General features: G+C 47.2%; 1 protein-coding gene and 1 pseudogene across 1 annotated transcript; both read right to left on the bottom strand.

Annotated features, from left to right (window-relative positions):
* Positions 1-1,197: 1,197 nt before the first annotated feature.
* Ccdc42 (coiled-coil domain containing 42) lies at positions 1,198-15,401 on the bottom strand. Its single transcript, XM_005067590.4, has 7 exons — positions 15,151-15,401; positions 14,728-14,833; positions 14,204-14,308; positions 11,190-11,387; positions 4,035-4,256; positions 3,694-3,852; positions 1,198-1,468 (listed from the first exon to the last, which is right to left on the bottom strand). Exons 1-7 carry the CDS (start codon positions 15,231-15,233, stop codon positions 1,391-1,393), a joined length of 951 nt encoding a protein of 316 aa, XP_005067647.1. The 5' UTR covers positions 15,234-15,401; the 3' UTR covers positions 1,198-1,390.
* A 6,991-nt stretch (positions 15,402-22,392) lies between these two features.
* Positions 22,393-22,527, bottom strand: LOC121141707 (annotated as a pseudogene).
* Positions 22,528-22,854: the final 327 nt, after the last annotated feature.

Genomic DNA, 22,854 nt, shown 5'->3' with positions numbered 1-22,854 from the left:
ACAGCAGCAGAAGTCACTGATACGCAGTCTCTGATCCTGAACTAGGGTGGTGGCCCCAGTGAACTGCCTGTATCCACCCAGCGCGGCGCTGGACTTACAGGGGTGTGCACCCATGCCCAGCTTTTGACACAGGGGCTGGAGGTTGAACTCAGATATGAATGCTTGCTCAGCAAGTATTCTGTCTCTCTGAGCTCACTTCCCCAAGTGTTTTCTTAATGGGCCCTGGATATATAGGGCTGGTTTTAAACTTCCGGGTCCATGTGATCCTTTGGGTACCACCTCCCAAGTAGCTGAGACAGTAGACATTGACCACAGCGTCAGGCTGGAGCAAGCATCAGGACTGTGCAGAGGGCTTGTCTAGGCTTCTGGGTTCAGATTGTTTCTGAGTTGGACCCACAGAAAACCCACATTTGGCAAGTGAGGGCTGAGGCATGGCCTTTCCTGCAGGATCTTAGAGGAAGATCCTGGCTGGGAGGTGAAAAGTCCACTGTGTCAGCCTCTTGAGCTGAGTTCAGGGCAGGTAGGGCAAATGTCATCCTCACCCTGTGGCTCTGCAGTCAGTGTCCTGGAACAAGTGTCTTATTGTGTGTGACGGGTGCCTTTTGGACTTTTCATAAGGCCAATGTCTAGAAGCACTTGTCCTCATTCAGAGTCTCTGACAGAGTTTGTCATTGTCAGTTTAGAAACATGCAACTGAGGCCTTGTTTGGTTCAGTTTTACTGGTGTTAACATCACTTCAGCAGGTTATGATGCTGCTGAGTTGAGGTTGTCCTTTGACATATTAGTGGTTCCTTGCTAGCTTCCAGGCAGCCAGCAGGCTTTTCTTATACTGGTGTTGGTGACACTATTCTCTGCTGCATATTTGAGAGGTACACAGGAGATGTGGGTCAGGGCTGGTTTTTGATCAGCACCTATGGAACCCTAATTTGGGATGCTGCCTTCATAGAGTCTAGGAAGCCTTGCACCCTGATTGGGAACAACAGGTTGTTGTTTTTTGTTTGTTTGTTTTTTATTAAGTGGTAGAAGAGAGAAAGGGCCTGTACTGTACTCAGCCTGAGGCCCTATTGCCTACCTGAACTCTTAAATACATTTAAATCTAAAGCCAAGAGACTCCTGGTCAAAAGTGACCAGCTCTTAGATGGGGCTCTCCCCTCATTGACTCCTCCCCATGAACCAACTTTCAAAAGGAGAGGCAACTTCAGAGCCAACTTCTTATAACATTAATGCTTTTAGGGCTGGGAAAGACAGGCCACAGGGGAAACCAACAAAGGGTGTATCATCAGGAAGCCATTGGTCTTCAACAGCTGAACTAGGGGGACTGGACAGCAGAAATGTTCTCTCTTTCTCTTTTTCTCAGTGTCTTAGAACATTCTAGAAACACATCGCTTCCTTACACCCGGACTTGCTGCTGTTCCTTCTTCTTTACTTCTGCCCAGATGTCTGACAAGTCTTGTATAAACTGCTGGATCTAGCAAGACAAGGAGACAGCATTAGCCTCACTCCGCAAACATTCCCTAAGTCCCAAGATGGAGCAACGTCCATCCCCATTCTTGGCTGCATTGTCTCCTTCACAGATTTTCTAGGTGAGCTTAAGAATGAGGCTTAGCAAACCTTTTAGTTACCTTTCCCTCGCTATGCCTAAAATGCGTGACAGAGGCAGCTGAAAGGGGGCTTATACTTTCAAAGGCTTGCGCTCCGTCGTCGAAGACATGGCGGAGTGGCTTAGTCCATGGCGGTAGGAGAATGTGGCAGTGGCTGGTCACATGGAGGGGACCAGGGTAGCAGAGAGTGTGACTGAAGCAGGTGGATCAGCTGTCACCATCAAAGTCCTGCACCTCGTGACCTACTTCTGCCAGCCAGGCTCTGCTGGCAAAGGCCGCACCCTCCCAATCAGCGCCTTAAGCGCTTAGAACACAACACAAGCCCACGGGGACATTTCAGCTTCAAAGGATAACAGCAAGCTAGAGCCAGAGTAAGGTTGGAGTTGGGACCTGCTTACAAGTAGTCACATACAAGCAGAAGGAAGAGAAGAACGCCTGTTACAACCGGCCTCGGAGTAAGGCATTTTCCAGACTGGACTGTAAACCGCCCCCAGGCAACATTAAAAAAACAAAAAACGTTTGAGGAAGCCCAGACTGAAGTTCACTGTGATGATCTTGTGTCCTCAAGGGAAATTTCAAAACAGGCTTCTGTTTTGAAAGTCCGTGGTCAGAGTGACAGGGCATAGATTCAGCAGCTAAGAAGACCCAGCTGGACTCCACACACAACAGCTCTGAAGAAATATCTGACTCCGGGGACGGAAGCCAGGGACTCACCCGTGCTGGGCACACGTTGTAGCACTTAGCTGCACGCCCAGCCCAGTTTATCGTTTTTAAAAGGTGATCCCAGCTCAAGGGTAGAATGTGTGCTCAATTTCTCCTTTTAATTATACGTCCTCATGCATTGTAATTATTATTGTTTTAGCTACTTGGTCATTTGACTTCCTGACAATATGCTTATATTCTGCAGGAATGAAGATGGATATCTTAAGATATCCTTTGGACGCCTGGCAGTGATGGTGCACATCTTTAATTCCAGCACTCAGGAGACAGAGGCAGGCAGATCTCTGTGAGTTCAAGGCCAGCCTGCTCTACAGGGTGAGTTCCAGGACAGGCTCCAAAGCTACACAGGGAAACCCTGTCTCGAAAAAAAACAAAAGATATCCTTTGGGCAACATGAGGTACTCCTGGCAAGGAAAATCAAGTGCCAGGAGCACTTCTGGAAGTTTGATTCAGAAAAATAAAACATGTCAAGGATTCAAAATGCTCAGGGAACACACAGGTTGGGGTGGAGAGTGACAGGTCACCAGTTTCCAGGGCATCCTTTCCCATGACAGCTACAGGACAGAATCTGATCACACCATGGGATCTCAGAAACCAGGTCACCATTACACCGAGACAGCACTTATGTCTCTTTTGTCTATTCCCTCACAAGCACATAGTGCCATTTACCATAGCAGGGTTCCCTTGTCATCCTATCGGAACAGAACGAGCAACGGGAACAAACAGCATAGTCTACGTATTACTGAGCCAGACATTCAAGGGATCTGTCAAAATGTCCAACAATGCTACTCTCTTCACAAAGGGAGAAGACTGGGGAGGTGGCTCAGCTGGTAAAGCACTTGCTATACAAGCACGGGGATTCAAGTTCAGAGCCCTAGCTGTAGGTTTCCCTGGAAACCTAAGAGAATGAAAACTATTTCGGAACATGAACGGAAGGGTAGCTGCAATCAGCTTTCTAGGAAGGTCCCCAGCTTTGCTCCAGACCCAGGCCCAAGTAGAGAGGGCAGCTGCCAGACTCAGCCTCATACAGCCTACCTCGAACAATAGAGCAGTCCCAACAATGACAACTTGGAGCCACCTGATCTCCTGGAGTTGTTAGCATGCATGTTGGCCAACAAGGATTTGGGGTACTAATGCAGTGGTCTCAATGTGTGGAACCCTGACCAGCATTGTAACTTGGGGAATTACTGAAGATGCAAATTCATGAGTGCTCATCTTGGATTTACTGGGTTGGAGATTTGGGAGTAGGTGGTCCTGACACTGTGGACATTTGGAGTCCACAGCTCTGCCTGGTCCATTCTTTCACTCAGCCAATTCAGAGCCTCCTTGACCCTGCCACCCTGCTGGACCCAGCTCTGCATCCTCATCCTACCATGTCCAGTTGTTTGTGTGTGTCCTCTAAGGACACCTGTGTGGTCTCCTTCAGCTGCTTGCTCACAATCTGGAAGAGGTTCAGTGTCGCCATCTTAATGGTGCCAAGCAGGAGGGTCTTCTTGGCCGCTGTGTTCTGAATGTGTGCCCAGCGAGATTCCTGGGGAGAGATGTGGTAACTTGTAAGTATAACACAATAGAGACCCCCCCCGTGTGTGTGTGTGTGTGTGTGTGTGTGTGTGTGTGTGTGTAGGATCTGTATGCATGTGTGCATACATCCAGACTTCATGTACCTAGACCCAGGACCACCTCCCCCAGCCCTACACTGGACCTGTTGCTTACCCAGAAGATGACATCGCTGCGGGCCCGGTCGAAGCGCATCTGCAGTCTTGCCAGCTCGTTGTTGTGCTGGAGGATCTCATCGTCCTTCTCCTCCATGTAATGGGCCAGCCGTGCCTTGGCACGTTCAATCTTCTCCTGGCCTTCTTGCGCTGACTGCATGAGGTCATGGTGCATGCTCACCAGCGTCTTGTAACGCGCAATCACCTCATGAATCTCTTCAAACTGAGGGGCCAATGGGCTTGGGTCACTGGATAGCTGACTCCCAAGGACCTGATGCAGCTATCTCAGCCCTGACCTGAACACCTGAACACCAGGGGAGGCAAGCCAAAGCCATATACGGGTATTGTGAGAATACTGGGTTCTCTGGTTTTGTATGGGCTATGCCCCATATGTTGGAGGGTTCTTCACCTGGACCTGAGGTTTCTAACAACAGCTGCGTATTAGAATCATCTAGGGACACTTAAACAAGATAGCTGCCAAGCACCAATCCCAGAGATTCAGATCAATAACGTGTCTGTGGTAGATTAGAATTCTGCAAACTGTCTCTAAGTAATTCCAGGCTCAACTAGGGTTAAGAATCACTGCAGTCAAGCACTTTTTCTCTTAAGGCAACAATGATCCTATTGAACAATGTTCCAAGAGCCATGCACAGACCAGGAGCTGTGTGCTAAAAGGCTACTGACAGAGCAGGAGATAAGAAAGCCAGACCCCGTTCTTTTGAACTTTATAGCCTCCAGGGTAAGTAGGTACATGGAGGACAGACAGACAACTGTCAGGGTAAACCATCTTTGGGACTGAGGGGTGGGGCTGCACAGAGTGCAGGCACTCACTCCCTACAGGGTGCTCTTTGGCCTTCAATCATCGTCTGCATCACATGTGGAGCTGGAGAGGGTTAGCCAGTGGGGCAGGGGGGTTGCAAGATCCACATCACCTGCTCCAGCAGGGCCCAGAAGCACAGAGTTTGCCTAGCAAGCATCTTGCAGAGGGCAATGTGAATTCCAGTTCCATGACACCAATTGGTCTCCCCGGGGGCTATCATATTGTGCTCAGACTCTCTGAGCATGCCAGCTTATCATGACAGTTGTCAGTGGCAGACTGGTGTCCAGGAACTGTCAGGCTGCTGTTTTCTCCAAATGTTGTGTTTGGAGGAGGTGGGAACAGTCAGAAAAGTATTCATGGGAGAGAAGAAGGCTGAATAAAAAGCAGCCAAGCAAAGGCAGGTGGGGGATGCTAGGAGCATCCCAGGTAGAGGGAGAAGCCTGAGTAAAGATGAGTGGAAGTTTAGGGGCATGTTCAGGATACTCACAGCAAGATAGCATGAATGGCCTGAGGTTCAGAGATGAGGGAAGGAGATGGACGTTCTGGGGAGGGGGTAGGGCTGCCCAACAGCTTCTTGGGAGGCTGAGACCAGAGGATTGCAAGTTCAAGGCCTGCCTGGGCTATACAGTGAATCTGAGGCCAGTCTGGATAACTTAATGAGACCCTGTGTCAAACTAAAATAAGAGCTGGGTGGTAAAGTGCTTACTTAGTATATACAAGGCCCAGGGTTCAGTTGTTAGTAACACATGTGAGTGCATATGTGTGCACATGCACACACCCCCCCACACACATATAGAGACAGACAGAGACAGAACACTCCAGAAAACTAGGAAAAGAGTATGAACTTTAATCATGAAGAATTTTAGCTTTAGGAAGAGGGAGCTCATGTCCTGTATGTATTTCCTACAGTTCTTCCAGCAAACACCACAAGCCATACAGAAGTTAGAATGAATGGATTCAATCAGAGCTGCCAGGTAGGAATCTTGTAATTGTATTCTGATGTCAAGAGCCTCAGGTGCCAGCTTAAAGAGGCTCCTGCTTGTCCAAGGAGGGGACAATTTGAACATCCATAAGAAGATTGAAACATGGATTAAAATCTATGAGTTCATAACGACACTAAAGGGTCAGTTTTGGAAGCTGCTGACGTTTTAATTTGCTATTCTGAACACGATAAAGATTCAAGAGTTTGATGAGGGCGTGGCAGTCCCAAGCACTGGGAGACAGAAAGAGGAAGATCTTTTTAATTTTTCCTAATACTTTTAATTTAAATTAGAAACAAGCTTGTTTTACTTGTCAATCCCAGTTCCTTCTCCCTCTCCTCCTCCCCTGCCCCCCACTAACCCTGTATTCCACCCCTGGGAGGATGAGGCCTGAGGCAGATGTTGAATCTGAGGCTAGCTTGGAGTGAGACAGTGAAACACTGACTCAGAAAGAAAAGAGTTTACCAAGCGTCTTCCTAAGCCCCACAGTCATCAAGGGGCCGAAGACATTCTCTACAGAGCCCAGCTCTTTATGTCACCAGTTCTCAACCCGTGAGTCATGGGCTCTTGGGAGTCAGGTGACCCCTTTCATAGGGGTCACATATCAGACATCCTGAATGTCAGGTATTTACATTATGTCTGATATGGTAGCAAAGCTACAGTTACAAAGTAGCAACGAAATAATTTCATGGTTGGGGTCACCACAGCATGAGGAACTGTAGTAAAGGTTGCAACATTAGGAAGGTTAAGAGTTTTATGTACTGTTCTGACTATTAAATTTTAAAATAGTTTATGCCCCCTCAGTCAGTATCTGTCCCCAGCCACTGAGGAAACCAATATAATAATTTTTGTCGGCAAAGACTAGTTTTACCTGGTTTCAAGCCTATCATAGATGTGCTCTTTGAAGTTTGGCCTTATTTTGCTTAGTATAATGTCCATAATACTTAAGAAATGTAAGAAGGCATATGGGAACACTAGTTTGGACCTTGATTAAAACAAATCAAGTGCAATAGGACAATTATAGATATGACAAAGTGATGGGGAAAACACACAAGGCCTCAACTCCACATAAAGAACCACGGGCAACTAAGAAACGCTGAGAATGGGAGACACAGTCTTCCCCAGGGAAGAGCACAGCAATTGGTTATCCTGTACAAGTAGCATTATATAGACAGGGCAGAACTGAACATACATACATACATACATACATACATACATACATACATACTTAATGAAAAGAAGAGGTCATAAAACTGACAGCAAGCAAGAGAGCAATATGGGGGGGGAGGGTTTGGAAGGAAGAAAGGTAAATAATGCAATTATAATCTCAAAACTAAATTTAAACAAACAATCCAGGCAGTGGTGGCACACACCTTTAATCTCAGCACTCTGGAGGCAGAGGCAGGCAGATCTTTGTGAATTTGATGCCAGCCTGGTCTACACAGTGAGTTCTAAGACATGCAGGGCTACACAGAAAAACCCTGTCTCAAAAACAAACAAAAAACCCACAAACAAGTGCACATAGAGCCCTATTGCAACAATTGGGGATACTTTTAAATATCGACTAGCTACATATTTGGTACTAATGAATAACATAACTGGTTTTTTTTTTTTTTGGTTTTACGAGACAGGGTTCCTCTGTATTGTTTTTTTGGAGGCTGTCGGTCCACCAATTGGGGATACTTTTAAATATCGACTAGCTACATATTTGGTACTAATGAATAACATAACTGTTTTTTTTTTTTTTTTTTTTTTTTGGTTTTACGAGACAGGGTTCCTCTGTATTGTTTTTTTGGAGGCTGTCGGTCCAGCCTGGCTTTGAACTCACAGAGATCCACCTGCCTCTGCCTCCCGAGTGCTGGGATTAAAGGTGTGTGCCACCACTGCCCGGTTTAACATAACTGGTTTTACAATGGCATTGTGGTCATGATTTTTTGGTGTAGTTTTAAATTTGTATTTTTCACTTTATGTGTATGGGTGCCTTGCCTGAATGTATGTCTGTCAGTCTGCATACTGCATGCATGTAGTGTCCATGGAGGCCAGAGGAGAGCATAAGAGCCCCTGGCTACAGACAGTTGTGAGCAACCAAATGGGTGCTAGAAATCAAACCCATGTCCTCTGGAAGAGCAACCAGGGCTCTTAACTGCTGATCCATCTCTCCAGCTTCTTCTTTTGAGACAGCCTCACTGTGTAGCCTTGGCTGACCTGAAGCTTGCTGTGTAGACCATGCTAGACTTAAACTCTCAGAGATCCCCCTGCCTCTGCCTCCCTTAGTGCTAGGAGCATGCACCACCATGCCTGACTCTGTGTGCTTGTCTTTGAGGTTATGTTTTTTTGTTGTTGTTGTTGTTTGTTTTGCTTTGTTTTTAAAGCTCTCATCTTAACAAGAGCATTCAAGTTCAATGCTCTCTCCGGGTCCAGGCTAGGGGCTAGACAGCAGGCCGTAGGGCTTATTCTAAAAGGAGTCTGAAAGTGAGAGGGAAATAAACTGGCTCACACACGTGTTCCTCTCATGGCTCTTTATTCTTTGAGAAAATGTTCTTCCCCAAAAGTTCTCTCTCAAAAGCTCTCTTTAAGATTTCTCTCTATGGCCGGGCGGTGGTGGCGCACGCCTTTAATCCCAGCACTCGGGAGGCAGAGGCAGGTGGATCTCTGTGAGTTCGAGGCCAGGCTGGACCGACAGCCTCCAAAACAATACAGAGAAATCCTGTCTCGGAAAAACCAAAAAAAAAAAAAAAAAAAAAAGATTTCTCTCTAAAAGCTCTCTCCTCAAAAGTTCTTTCTCTAGAAACTCTCTAAAAGTTATCTTTAAGAATTCTCTAAAGTTCTTCTAAAAGTTATGCCGAGGTCTCTTTTATCCCACAAGGCTTCTAGTTTTTATGCCCAAAGGCACATTTAACAACTCTCTGACAAGAGGGCATACATATCTCTCAGTGCCAGGAAGGCAGGTGTGATCTTGAGAAAAGCGGGTGCCTTGTGTCTCTCCCCAAGATGTGACTTGCAAAATTGGCCTATTTGAGGATACAAAGCACCCAGTATATACTCTACACACAGCCAAATTTGCAGTAACAAATATTCTGGAGTTGACACCTAGAATATTAATTGCTACTTCTGTAATAAACGATAAAGGTTTCCAAAGTCATCTTTAGAGATACATGCTGAAATACTTATGTCTGAAGAAATAGCATTTGCTGCACAATGCTGTCAGTGGGAAGGTGTGGGTCATACAAGTGGCCTTTGCTGGATATAGATGATGAATGATGGGTGCTCTCGAGAATGCATGGTCCTACTTTTGTCTGTTTGGAATTTTCCATTAACAAAAAGTTCCTGAAAGTACCATAGGCTGGCTATGGGCAGTTGGAAGAAAAGAAGAAGTTTTGATATTCTGTGTAGTGTGGTAGGATAACTATGACTGACAATAATGGATTGTATATTTCAACAGAGGATCTGAATATCCCCAACAAAAGGAAATCATAGATGTTTGAGGTGATGGATATGTCATTTACCCCAACGTGATCACTATGAAGTGCACGTACACATGTCTCAGAATATTCTACGAACATATACAATCATCATGTATCATTTAAAATATTGTTTTAAGAGATCATACTGCTGGACAGATGACTGTTAAAAGTTAAAAGTCAGCAGTTAAGTCAGGCATTGTGGTGCATACCTTTAATCTCAACACTTGGGAGGCAGAGGCAGGCCGATCTCTGTGAGTTCAAGGCCAGCCTGGTCTACAGAGCAAGTTCCAGGACAGCCTCCAAAGCAATACAGAGAAACCCTGTCTTGAAAAACTAAACCAAAACAAAACAAAAAGTCAATAGTTAAAAGCACTAGCTGCTCTTGCAGAGACCTGGTTTCAGTTCTCAGCACTTGCAAGGTAACTCACAACCATCCTAACTCCAATTCCAGGGGCTCCAGTATCCTCTTCTGACCCCAGAGGGCTCCAGGAACACACATGGTGCACAAATGTGTATGTAGGCTGAAGCATTCATATGCACAAAATAAATAAAATTTAAGCCTAAAAGACAAGATTTTAAAAATGAAAAAAAATCATCCATTGGGGAAAAAAGGCCAAGACAGAAGGATATGTATAATACAATGCACAGTTTGTGGATAGCTGATAGTCACAAAATAGAAACATGCATGAAAATGAGCAATTTAAGAACCATGATACTGGTGACCCCTGAAGAGAGGAGACAAAGACTGAAATTTGATGGATATGTAAGGGGTTTAAATCACCAGCAGTGTTTTATTTCAGAAAAAAAGAAAAGAAATGAGGAAAAATTAAGATTATACAAAGCTGTGTGTTGAGATCTTGAAAGCTTCAGTTTTCCTCTCTGCTTCCCAGTGTGGGGCGGGATGAGAGGAGGAGGAGAAATGGGAGGTGGAGGAAGAGAAGGAGGAGGGAGGAGGCTGTAGAATGCAGAAGAGCAAAGGGCAGAGGTAACACCAGACGAAGCACACAGCATGGGGAACGAGGAAGGGGCAGGGGTCGGATTCCAGAAATACTTCGGAGGTGGTACAGACCGCATCTGATTGATGGCTACAGGACTAGGGGGTGGGGTAAGGAGGAAGCACAGTTATGGCTGTACTGTGGAAGTCTGAGGCAGAGTCAGTCTTGCTAAAGGAAAAACTTGGGAAGGAGGAGGCCCAGGGAGCCTGGGAAGGAGGGAACGGGATATAAGACCAAAGGAGAAGTCAGAGGAGTAATGCCAACATCGAATGTTGCAGTGCTGTTCGAAGAGGGCTGAAAACGTCCTGAGCCGGGGTGACAGGGCCTGCAAAGACAGGAGGGCGGGGCACCTATGGCCCAGAGGGGCCCTCAGTAGAGTGGGGGAAATAACAAGCTATGCCATTTCCAAGTTGTGAGGCCCTGAGCAGGTGCCTTAACCTTCCTGGGCCTCCATCTCCCCGTAAAGGGGTGGTCTGTCTGCTCTTCCCAGTGGATAGTGACAGAAAGAAGGCCGACTGTACAAACTCCCAGTCAGCCTGCATGGCGTCCTAAGCTCCCAGGTCCTTGGTGGTTTCCCATTTTTCCTCTCCTCCCCGCCGGCCTTCTCTCTCTGTCTCTGTCTCGCTCTCTCACACACACAGACTCAGACATACACGAATACATACGTAAACACTCAATTCCCATATAGCTTTGCATATACCATCAGGCCCTCCCACCCATTGAGGGATCTTGGTCATCTGTCCCCCAGAGTTGCTGCTTCTCCCCAGAGTAAGACGACCATTCCAAGGGCCCCTAAACCCTAGCCCTCTGGAGCTGAGCTCTATTTCGCTGACTTGGGAGAAGAGAAGGGTGCAGTGGAGGGCCCTGTAGTGCGACACCCGCAACCGTGGGACCCACCTCGGAGTTCTCCACCACCTTCTCTAGGTACTTGTTGAAGATAGCGTAGTCCTGTAGCTTGCCACTCAGCCTCTGGTGCTCCAGCCTCAGAGCCGTCATCTCCTGCTTGGCCTTGGCCAGCTCCCGCAGGCGCTGCCTTTTCAGCTCGCGCTCTTTGTTGGCTTTTTTCAGGGCTCGGATCCGCTTCTGGTCGTTCTCCTGGGATGAGGGAGGCGGTGGAAGTCAAGCATGCCTCACCCTCTCTCCCTGAGACCCTGGCCTACCTGGGGCTGGTGACACCCTAAGCCCCTTCTATCTGTTGAGCTCAGACGGCCGGAAGGGTAGGCAGAGCTTGCCGGGCTGCCCATGTTTGAGAGGAGGTGTGAAGGCCTTGGTTATTTGAAAGGGCTTAGTTAAGCTAAGAGACTTCTGTGGCCTGAGGAGGCTGGGAGTGCAGAAATTCAGCTCCAGGGTAAGAGGAAATTCAGATGCTGTGGGAATTGGTCCCTGGGCTTCAGAGAGTGGGGGCTGGGAACACACAGAAAGGAGGGTAGAGGAAGATTTCTCTTGCATCCGAAGAGGCTGGGGAAGGCTGGGTGGAAGCAGGAAGCCTTTGCCAAAGCTTTTGTGGTTCTGTTTCTAGTGGCAGCCATTTGTAAAGGGGCAGGTGGCTCATCAAAGGTTGGGAAGCCCATGTGTTCTCCTGACATAGTGCGTCCATTTCTCCACCTGTCGAGTGTGAAGTGGTAGCCCCTCTCTGCCTTACCAAACCCAAAGTGGTATCAACGGGACCATATGTGGAGGAGACATCTCAGACCAGCATCAACGGGACCATATGTGGAGGAGACATCTCAGACCAGCATCAACGGGACCATATGTGGAGGAGACATCTCAGACCAGCATCAACGGGACCATATGTGGAGGAGACATCTCAGACCAGCATCAACGGGACCATATGTGGAGGAGACATCTCAGACCAGCATCAACGGGACCATATGTGGAGGAGACATCTCAGACCAGCATCAACGGGACCATATGTGGAGGACACATCTCAGACCAGCATCAACGGGACCATATGTGGAGGACACATCTCAGACCAGCATCAACGGGACCATATGTGGAGGAGACATCTCAGACCAGCATCAACGGGACTATATGTGGAGGAGACAGCTCAGACTGGCATGGACTTGGGCTGGAGGACATGACACAGGCAGTTCTGCACCCAGAAAGAAAGAGGTTCAGCTACTGCAGTCTGGCACTGCCTCTCCAGTCCACAGCATCCTCCCTCAGGACAAGGGGCAAGGCTACCCCTTTTCACTTCCCCAGGTGTCCTCTCTCCTGCTGTGGCTCCTATGATTCTGCATGGATCAGCACATATGGTGGTGACATTTAGGGAACACAGAGAAATGCCATGAAGCAGGGTACCAGATGAGTGCCACAAAGCATCAGAGTGACCTGAGGGACCCTAAATCAGTCATATCTGAGCTATCTAGAAAGTTAAAAAAAATAGGTGTCTGGGCTCAACCTGAGGCTTGCTTAAGATAGACGTTACTGATGTCTGTATTTGCAACAAGTTCTATGAGATTCTATAGCTGCTGACTGCCTGGAAGTCATTCAGACAGTCCTTAGTCCTCAAACTTCCTGACCTCCCAAATGCTCCACCAACTTTGCTCTGGCCCAGGTGGGCTACGTCTCAGAAGAAAGTGTTTGATTCGTTAACTTCCCTGCTCTGCACAGTTGTGCCTACAGTGGAATGAAGACTTTAAGAGCAGTGTTCGTCCAGGAGAGGGCAGCAATGCCCCCACTGCAGCGGGGCCCAGGCCTTCGGGGCTTCTCTAGTGCTGGTCCAGGATGATCGCTGACCAGTAAGACTGGGAAGGTTTTGGTTTTGTTTACATTTTATTTATTTTTCGCGTGCATATATATTAGTATGTACATGCTACAGTGCATGTCTAGAAATCAAAGGACAAATTATGGGAGTCAATTCTCTCTTTCCAACATGTGGATCCTAGGGGTCTAGCTCAAGCTATCAATCTTGGTGGCAAGTGCTTTTACCCACTGAGCCATCTTGCCAGCCCAAATCAGGATTTTAGCACCATTAGCGCACCCACCCAAGTACTGATTAAGGGCAAGTGTTGTACAGGCCTATCCTCTGAGCCAAACTGCGGCCATCTTTTGCACCAAGTCACAAAAGATCATCACAACTGGTCTTGCTGACTGTTGGTGCTCCCTCTCTAAAATGGGGTGGGTGTCATGGGACCCTGAATACCCAGCCACTCTTTGTCATCAGTTGTGTGCAACTCTGTCTTAGTTGCATTTGGCTCTAGTGTCTCTGGCAGGGGCTAGAGTATATAGGTGGGGAAGGACTAGGGGAGAGCAGCATCTGTGTAACCATGAGGAAGCCATCATCCATGCTGGGCACAGACTTCCTAGTTCTGCTTTAAGGTCGTCCACGCTCCTGCTTATAACCACTCACTCATGTTCTTTAAGTAATCCTAATAATCTCATTGGTTCCCCGGGGTCATTGAGACTTTAGAAGGAAGAGGGCGAACACTGTCTAACCCCCAACCCAGGGCAGAAATTCTCCAAACAGGAAGTGTCTTACTAGGTTCTTTGCTTCATGGTCCTTCAACGGTTCCTGCCTTCATCAGTGCCCCATTCTCAATGAAAGGACAAAGATGGAGAGAGTGAGTGAGCTAGTGGATCAAAGCCCCCTGACTTACCGCTGTATTCACAGATGCTAATCTCTGGTAGGAGCACATCGGTCTCTCCATCACCCCTACTGGTCCATCCATCCACCCATCCACTTGATAGACTGTCTTAGGTACTGGCCAGGAAATAGGAAAGAGCCAATGAGAGAGCAGAGACTGACAGGTAAATAGGACGGGTGCAGAAGATGCCTTGGAAAGCAGAAGCTGTTGAACACAGGAGGTGCCCTTAACCTGGTGCGAGGATCCTACAAAAGCAAGTGCCGAGGAGGCACAGTTTGTGGACTGTAAACCCTCCAGCCTGCTGCAGCCCACACCGCTGCATACCTGGATGAATTGCTCAAACTTCTGGATGTGGGCTTTCAGCTGCTCTTCTTTGACGCCTAGTTCCTCCCAGCGCAGGTTCAGCGTTTCCATTCTTCTCTGGAATGTCTTTGGGGGATGAGAGAAGGCATAAGTCAGGGAGCCCTCTGACACGGGTGCTCAGAAAGATTCTGAGTGTTTTATCCTTTGGCCCAGAAGCATCTGGAAAAGCTGAGGAAGTAGCTCAGTGGTATAGCACTTGCCTAATAGATCCAATCCCAACACTGCAAACAAAACGTAGTTACCGAAAGGCTCGTATTTTGCACCCCATCCTGCACTGTGATCCTAGTGTAGTGTCCCAGGACCCTGGTTCCCCTGAGACACACATCCTTTTCTGTTCTCTGAGGAGGAACCACCAGCCAGAATTCCAGCTCTAGCCACCCCACCCACAAAACAGGGGACTACCATCCATTAACCTTGGGCCGCAGCCAATCCCTTCCCTATCCTGCACCCCTACCCTTATCACTCCAACCCCCCCCCCACCTCACCTGCTTCTTGTGTTCCATGGCCTGGTGCATGATCTTGGCTTCTTTCTTCTTTTCCAGGAGCCGGATGGATGGCGAGTCTGACTGTTCTTCAATATTTGGGAACTTCCTGCACAAGAAGTGTGAGGAGAGTCAGGGGCCTCCTGAGGCTGGAGCAGGCTGGGGTAGAGAGTAACTGGGGGAGACAGATGCCCATGGAGAGGAGAAGAGGTGTTTACTCTCATTTTAGTGAGAGACGCAGTGGGCTTAGGAGAGAGGACTACACGGGCAGCGAGGGATGGGGACCCGGTCAGGGTGGAGCTGGGTAGTGGGGTTCGGCAAACGGGAATGCTGGCTGTAGGAGAGAACAGGCAGTGCAGTGTCGTGCGGGAGTGGGTGGTCTCAAACTCAGAGGTGAGGTGGACGGACGGGCTCCCAAACACTCACTGCAGCAGTTGAAGCAGCCGCTCCCCATACTGCAGCCGGAAGTATTCGGCCAGGTCCTCCTCTTCCATAATGCCCAAACTCATGGTGACAGCTATCTAACAGCCCTGCCGGCCTTCTTTTCCGAGAGAAACGATGAGTGGCACAGGGCACCCAGGAGCGGTGGCCGGATTCTTGCCCTTCTTCCGCTTTCAAAGTCTCACAGAGAGTGGATGTCCTAGAGACACCACAAAAGCTCCCCAGAGGTTGCCTTAGTATGATGCGCTCTTGCGGAGATAGGAGATCTGGTTACCTAGCAACAAGCTGCCGGGTTCTGTGGACCGTATCTGGAACCCATACTTTGCCCTCTGACCTTTGTCCCTACTAACCCCACTCTCTTGCTTGAGGTCACCTCTGTTCCCGCTTGCACCCTTCAGGAACTCTGGGAAGAAGTTAGACCTGGTTATATTTCTGGTGGCTCCCTTGCCAGACAGGGAGGCAGTGTGTGGCCATCCACAGCCGACAAGGGAAGTTTGTTAGGAGGGTCAGGTATGTGAAGGTGGCTCCTGCGGCTTCCTTCCCAGCTTTAGGGGTATGTGAGGGTGAAGGAGAGACCCAGATGACGACAAAGAAGAAAAGCAGTAGAGAAGACACTTTACTTAGCCAAGCCCAGAGGCGGAGTGTGTGAGGTGGGCAGGAAAGTGTGGAAAGTGGGAAGTTGAGACACATTAAAGCCAAGTAGTGGGCCAAGGACATGTAGGTGGATACAGAGAGTGGGCACTGGGGCTGTGGAAAAGGCCCCTTTAACACGAGAGTGAGTTTATTAAGTACAGATACAATGCACTTTTGAGATTTAACGGGGGTGGGGATACAGTAATGGAAAGGTTCCCTTGTTTAACCAGTCTATTTCATGACGGCTGCCTTCCTCCATTCCTCGGGGCACATGCATAAATACTTGTGAGGTTAAATCTGTGTGAGGTGGCCGGGCGTTGGTGGCGCACACCTTTAATCCCAGCACTTGGGAGGCAGAGGCAGGCGGATCTCTGTGAGTTCGAGGCCAGTCTGGTCTACAGAGCGACAGCCTCCAAAGCCACAGAGAAACCCTGTCTCAAAAAACCAAAAAAAAAAAAATCTGTGTAAGGTTGGGTCCCTCGTGAGACAGCATTGTGGGGACCTCTGTAGGGACTTCTGCTCATACCATGACCTGGTGCTCACCCCTCCCTGCTCCTCCTCAGCCTGCCATGCTTGTTCCTCCTCTCTGAGTTTAGCAGCTCAAGATGGGATTGGCTGGGATTCAGTTGCTCTCACCAGAGCCAAGAACAGAGTTTGCAAGCCATGTGGTGGGTCACCCAGCATGCCCTGCCAGCTATTCTTTAAATCCCAGTTGTGAGGAAGAGTGGTTAGGTGTACTGCCCCCTCCTGTCCTACCCTGGTTCCACCCTCTGTTGCTCATCAGGGCAGCAGAAAAAAACCCCACCCACTCAGACTCACCCACCCATCCCCTCATCACCCCCAAACTGCCCTAAACCCCTGACCCCAAGTCTCAGATAGACCCAGCAGAATGGCGATAAGACAGATAAACAATTCTAAATTTCACAAAGGTATGTGTGTGTCTTGTGTCTGTCCTTTATCCAACTAACCTGACACAGTCCATTAGGGATTTCTCTATTTCTTCCCCTTCTTTCTCCAGGTGCTGGCTCAGTTTGGAGGTGCCGTGTGATGATGCTAGCCGTGAGGAAGCTGGGTGCTCCTGGACTCATCTGTTACTCTGGGACATAAGTCACACACACTTGCCTGTCCAATCAAGTGGGCCAGGGCCAGGTTGGTCAATACAAGAATTGAGACATCCTCTCCTTCCCATGCAGCCCCCTTGGGTCTCAGGATTCTTTGTGCTGTTTCACTTGGTGCCTTGCATGAGTCAGTCTTGGTTCCGGGCACTGACCTTTATCCTGAAGGGCAGCAGGTGTTACTGCCTGCCTGGGCATTAGAGAGTAAGACGTGTGCTCTCAGCTCTGCTCTGCCTCCTGACCTACACTCTCTTTCAAAACCTCTCTCCACCCTCATCTTTACCTTCCCTGGCCTCCCCCATGTCACCACTCACTGCACTTTTTGTCTTGCTATTTGTCTCTGAGGTAAAAATCTATTGAATCTGCTTAAGTAAATTATTTAGGGGGCTTAGATGCTGGAAACCAATAGTGGTATTTTGCTTTCTGTCCTGTCCTATTATCCTCTGAGACTGTGATCTGGGGTACCTAGCCTACGGGTACAGGGATTGCCTAACACACACAAGAATCTAGGTTTGACAGCCCCCCAGCACTAAAGGGAAAAGGGGAAGAAAAATAGCAGAAAATAAAAGCATTGGTTAATATCTTGAAAGTACAAGCCGGGTGGTGGTGGCGCACGCCTTTAATCGCAGCACTCGGGAGGCAGAGACAGGCGGATCTCTGTGAGTTCGAGGCCAGCCTGGTCTATAAGAGCTAGTGCCAGGACAGCCTCCAAAGCCACAGAGAAACCCTGTCTCAAAAAAAAAAAAAAAAAAAAAAAAAAAAAAAGAAAGAAAGAAAGAAAGAATTATCCTGGGGTAGTGCTGGGTACACAGTCTCCCAGCTGTCCTGGACGAGGCTCTTCCAGCAGGGTCCAGGGCTCCAAACCCCCTCAGTCTTGTAGCTCCACTGTATTCATCTGGGTTGGTCCGACCACTGCTAAAGGAAAAAAGAAAACACACAGATGATCCTTCCGCTCTTAAGTGCACCACTGTCTCCACCCATTCTCTTTGGATGGCTCCCTGCACTGCAACAGGCTGGGCACTATTTTGCTGTGTCTCCAAGAAAAAGAAATCACATTGAAAAGCATCCAAACAGCCTGTGCTGTCCTCTTTTTGAGAACTAAACAGGGTATTTGGGGTAAGCAGAAAGCAAAGCTTAAGAAAGAGTCCAATAGTAGACAAAGAAAGAAAATAGGCCAACCATATCGCATATGCAGAAATTTAGTGGCAGCATTAGCAAATTTAATTTAGTTCACACAGTCTCCCGCCTCTCCTGGGAGAGTCTGTGCCACACAGTGGTCAGATCGTTAAGTCCTTCCAGAGTGCTGCTTTCAAAATACATTTGCTGGGGCCTCCCTCTTAAAAGAGTAATTTGAAGAGAGTAACTGGGCCTACATGCAAAATTCTTAAATATTAGCAAATATATTAATAAAATTAATTCTATTGAAATTCTCAGGAGAAGAATTGCAGTTGTGATAGATGTCAATGTGGCATTGAAAACTTCTACATTTATCCTTTTAAAAGATACTGGTGGATTTGCTGGGCACGGTGGTGCACACTTTTGACTCCTGCACCGTGAGACAGTGGTAGGAAGATATCTGTGAATTCCAGGTCAGCTGGGGCTACATAGAAAGACACCCCCACACATATATTTTTATGTATGATTCAAGAGTATTCTATTAACATGTGTAAAAGACTCTAAACCCAAGAGATAGCATTAACATTTGTGTCAAAGATATTCTTGCTAAACTTAGGGATGCGACAGGCTTTCTGCTGTCACTATAACCACTTAACATTGTTTTGGATGCTCTAGCTGGTGTGAAAACGACAAGAAAATTAAGTTTTCCTTTTCTTCTTTTTTTTTTTTACACAATGGCAGATGCTGTGATCATGTACTGTGAAAATTCAAGAGGATGGTTAATTTCGATGATCTGAATTTAATGTGAAGCCATGCAGTTTACAGAAAGAATGAGGCTGATTTGTATGCATGGACACGAGGGAAATAGGGGTGACAAATGAAACGACGAAACATAGCTGCAGAGCAGCACTCCTAATAAGATGCAGCGTGAGCGCGTGTGCGGTGCAGGACAGGCAGGCTGTGGGAGCTGTCACGTGAGCTCCGGAGACAAGAATGGCACGGGTGGAAAGATGTTCGGAATTAAAAAAATTTTACTCCCCATATTGTTTGTTTATATTGTCTTATAGTTTCATTTTTTCACAAAGACACCCAACACACACACACACACACACACACACACACACACACGTTTTTGACACAGACTCCAAGCTCGCCTCAAATTCAGTGATCTGCCTGCCTCTGCCTTCTAAGTGTTGTAATTGAAGTCGGGCACTGCATGCCTGGTGAAACTCTGCATTTCATGTCTGAGGATCCACCATACCGTTTTCCCTGATGGCTGTGTTATTTTACATTCCCACTGGTGACAAGTAAATTTCTCTGCATCTTTGCCAAAATTTGGTATCTCTGCTTCCCCTACTTTATGTCAGACACTCTGATGGGTATGAGGTGACTCATCAATGTAATACGGGGTTCCTTTTTTATAATGGTAACAAATAAATCTATTCAACTATCAGTTGTTTAAACACTATCAATAAAGTCACAACCATCTAACACCCAGTCTTGTGTGTCAGAGGTGACCATGTGCTCACTAAGCACTTATATCCAGTGCTGTGGTGACATGTAAAAGACCAATACTTAGTCTTTTTTGTACAAGAGTGTGTACCAGGCTTTTTTTTTTTTTTTGTGGTCACCAATCAGCTCCCAAATCATGACATGGAGACTTCTTATTAGTTATGAATGCTCAGCCTTACTTTTTGCTTGCCCCACTAGTTCTTAAAACTTAACCTGTTTCTCTTCATCTATGTTTTACCTCGGGGGTCTTTATCTTTCTTTCCTTCTGTATATCTTTGTTTTTTGTTTTTTCGAGGCAGGGTTTCTCTGTATTGTTTTGAAGGCTGTCCTGGAACTCGCTCTGTAGACCAGGCTGGCCTTGAACTCACAGAGATCCACCTGCCTCTGCCTCCCGAGTACTGGGATTAAAGATGTGCCACCAACACCCGGCTTCCTTCTGCATGTCTTACTTTCACTGTATCTGGCTAGGGGCCACTAGCTGCCTGGCTTCCAGCCCCAGGAGTGTCCCTGTTTTTCTCCTTCATTTTCTCCTTCTCTCTCTGCCTAGATTTCCCCTCTTACTTATTCTCCCTGCTTGCTAGTCCTGCCTATCTTTCTTCTGCCTAGCTATTGGCCACTCAGTTTTTTATTAGACCAATCGGGTGCCTTAGGCAGGCAAAGTGAAACAGCAACACATCTTCTCATAATTAAACAAATGCAACATAAACAAATGTAACACATCTTTACATAGTTAAAGTAATTTCCACAAGAGTGGCCCTGATTTTTTTCAGTCTTGGTCTCACCTGTTCTAATCGAAAAGAAGTCTCATCTAAGGAGTAGAAATTCAATCCAAGAGAACCAGAGGCCTGAACATTCAACAAAGGCCCTCTTTTTTATATAAGGACCAACATGGAAAATATGGTAACAGTAAGAATGTGGGACTTATTCTTTGTCAATCCTTCACAGGAGTCTTATGAAGGAGAAACTTTTGGCCTTATTAACTCAGAACAGAACACAAAGCCGCTGACAGGTATTATCTCTCTATAACCCACATGTTGTTCACAACATATCTGGGGTGTGGGGCATTCTGGGCAGGTGGGGGGGCATTCTTTCCAATGCCTTCCTGACTTTCGCACTCGGTCTTAGACCTGGTCACCACATCTCACAAACGCATATATTGTTCTGAGTCAGGAGCATGACTGGGTCACAGAGGAAGACTAGGGAACATGGTACAACTGAGGCTATGGATTCAGCTGAGCTTGTAGGGGTGACCCACACAGATCCAGAGTGGAGTAAGGTGGATTTCGATGTTTTCCTTAACAGGTAGTTAATTCTGGGTGCTGGAGACATGGTTAAGAGCCCTTGTTGCTCTTCCAGAGGATCAGGGTTCAGTTCCCAGCGCCTAATTGGTGGCTCTGTAATTCCAGTTTTAGGCACTAGGCATGCATATGGTGCACAGACATACATGCAGGCAAACATACATATATTCTTAAAATAATAAATAAGCTAAACAATGCTGAATGGGTTGACAATACAGTGTACGAGCAGACTGAGCACATAGTTATAAATGACCTCACAGCATATTATCAACTTGGTTACAAGTCGCACCTGATCTCATCTGATCTTGGAAGCTAAGCAGGGTTGGGCCTGGTTAGTACTTGGATGGGAGAAAGTTTGATTTGTAAAGACAAACTCTAAGAAGCATTTCTCAGAAAAACCATCTTCACACAGCACCAGTGATGAGCGTGGCACTCTCCTAGTCCGTGGGTAGGTCCTGACCAGCCCGGAGGATCAAATGGCACACAGGTTCTGGTGACTATGTGAGGAGGTAATATCTGCAAGGGACTGCCCTTTCTGTCACCACCACCACAAGTGACTGTGGGTGGGGATGGGAAAATGGGGTAGGAGCCAGTTGGTGACCATAGACCCTGGCAGCTCCCAGCATCCCATTGGCTGCTGTTTCTCCCAAGCTGGGGGCCTGTGAGTCTGAAAGTCTGAAGCTTGAAAATGATTATTGGTGGTGGTGGTGCACACCTTTAACCTCAGCACTTGGGAGGCCGAGGCAGACAGATCTCTGTGAGTTTGAGACCAGCCTAGTCTACAAAGCGAGTTCCAGGACAGCCTCCAAAGCTACACTGAGAAACCCTGTCTCAATAAACCAAACCAGAAAAAAAGAAAATAATCATTGGCTTTAAAATACAAAGTCTTCAATTGCAGCCCAGAGATGAGCTGTTTTAGAGCCGTGTGGAAGAGTGTAACATGCCAGCTTCATGAATCGTTCATGTTAGCATTCACAGAGTGTTTCACACATTTCAGAGTAATCTGTAGTTTTGGTTCTTCACTTCTTAAGAATTCCTAATTATTCATGGATTTTTGCAGGGGGAAAAAAAGGAAAGCAAATTGTGAATTAAATGAGTTACCGAGACATGTAATTTCTAAAGTAGAATTATAAAAACCCTTTCATTTCCCCCTCCAAAGTATTTTTCATGTTGAAGAAGTATGGTGTCTTAATCTGTTTGTTATGGCAACATTTAGGACTTAGTTGTGTTTCCTGAAGGACTCGGTGGTCTAAAGATGGGGGGGCTCTTGGGCTGGCAGGACGGTCAAGTGTGTGGAAGGTGCGTGCTCAGCTCAATTCTCATGACTCATACAAAAGTGGGAGGAGAGAGGTGAGGGGGACAGGAGGAGGGGAAACTGTGGTCGGTATGGAAAATAAATGGAAACATATTCATAAAGCAAAAGTGGAAGGAGAGCACCAACTCCTACAAGTTGTCCTCTGGCCCCCCTGGACATCCCCCCAGGGTTTCTCTGTGTAGCCCTGGCTGTCTTACAACTCACACTGTAGACCAGGCTGGCCCTGAACTCACAGAGATCTGCCTGCCTCTGCCTCCCAAGTACTGGGAGTAAAGTCATGCACCACTGCTGCCCGGCTCTAAGACATATTTTTAAATTAAAAAAATATTTTAAGATACTATACTTGATCTTAGCCGAAAGGCAAAGAAGTGACTAAATTGTGACAAAGATGCTGAAGTGTAGCTTCACCGTTGATGGCTTCTGGGGGAGAAGGACTCAGTTTTCTTTAAGGGTCTGTCCACTGGGAGTTTGACCATGCTCCAATGAGTATATGGGCAGCACAAATTGGACTTGGTATATTGTTTTTCTTTTTGGGGGAAGGGCACAAGGGTGGGAGGGTGGACCTGAGAGGAATTGGAAGTGAGTGTGATCGGGGTGCATTGTATGAAATTCCCAAGTAATCAATAAAAATATTATGTTGGAAAAAGTATTTTATGTGATGGGTGTTTTGCCTGCATATGTGTCTGTGCACCGTACGCAC

Source organism: Mesocricetus auratus, unplaced genomic scaffold, assembly GCF_017639785.1.
Source record: "Mesocricetus auratus isolate SY011 unplaced genomic scaffold, BCM_Maur_2.0 Super-Scaffold_100007, whole genome shotgun sequence".
In the NCBI taxonomy this organism is placed as follows: Eukaryota; Metazoa; Chordata; class Mammalia; order Rodentia; family Cricetidae; genus Mesocricetus; species Mesocricetus auratus.
Note: the sequence above shows the minus strand (reverse complement) of the source record. Positions and strands in the feature narration are given on the sequence as shown.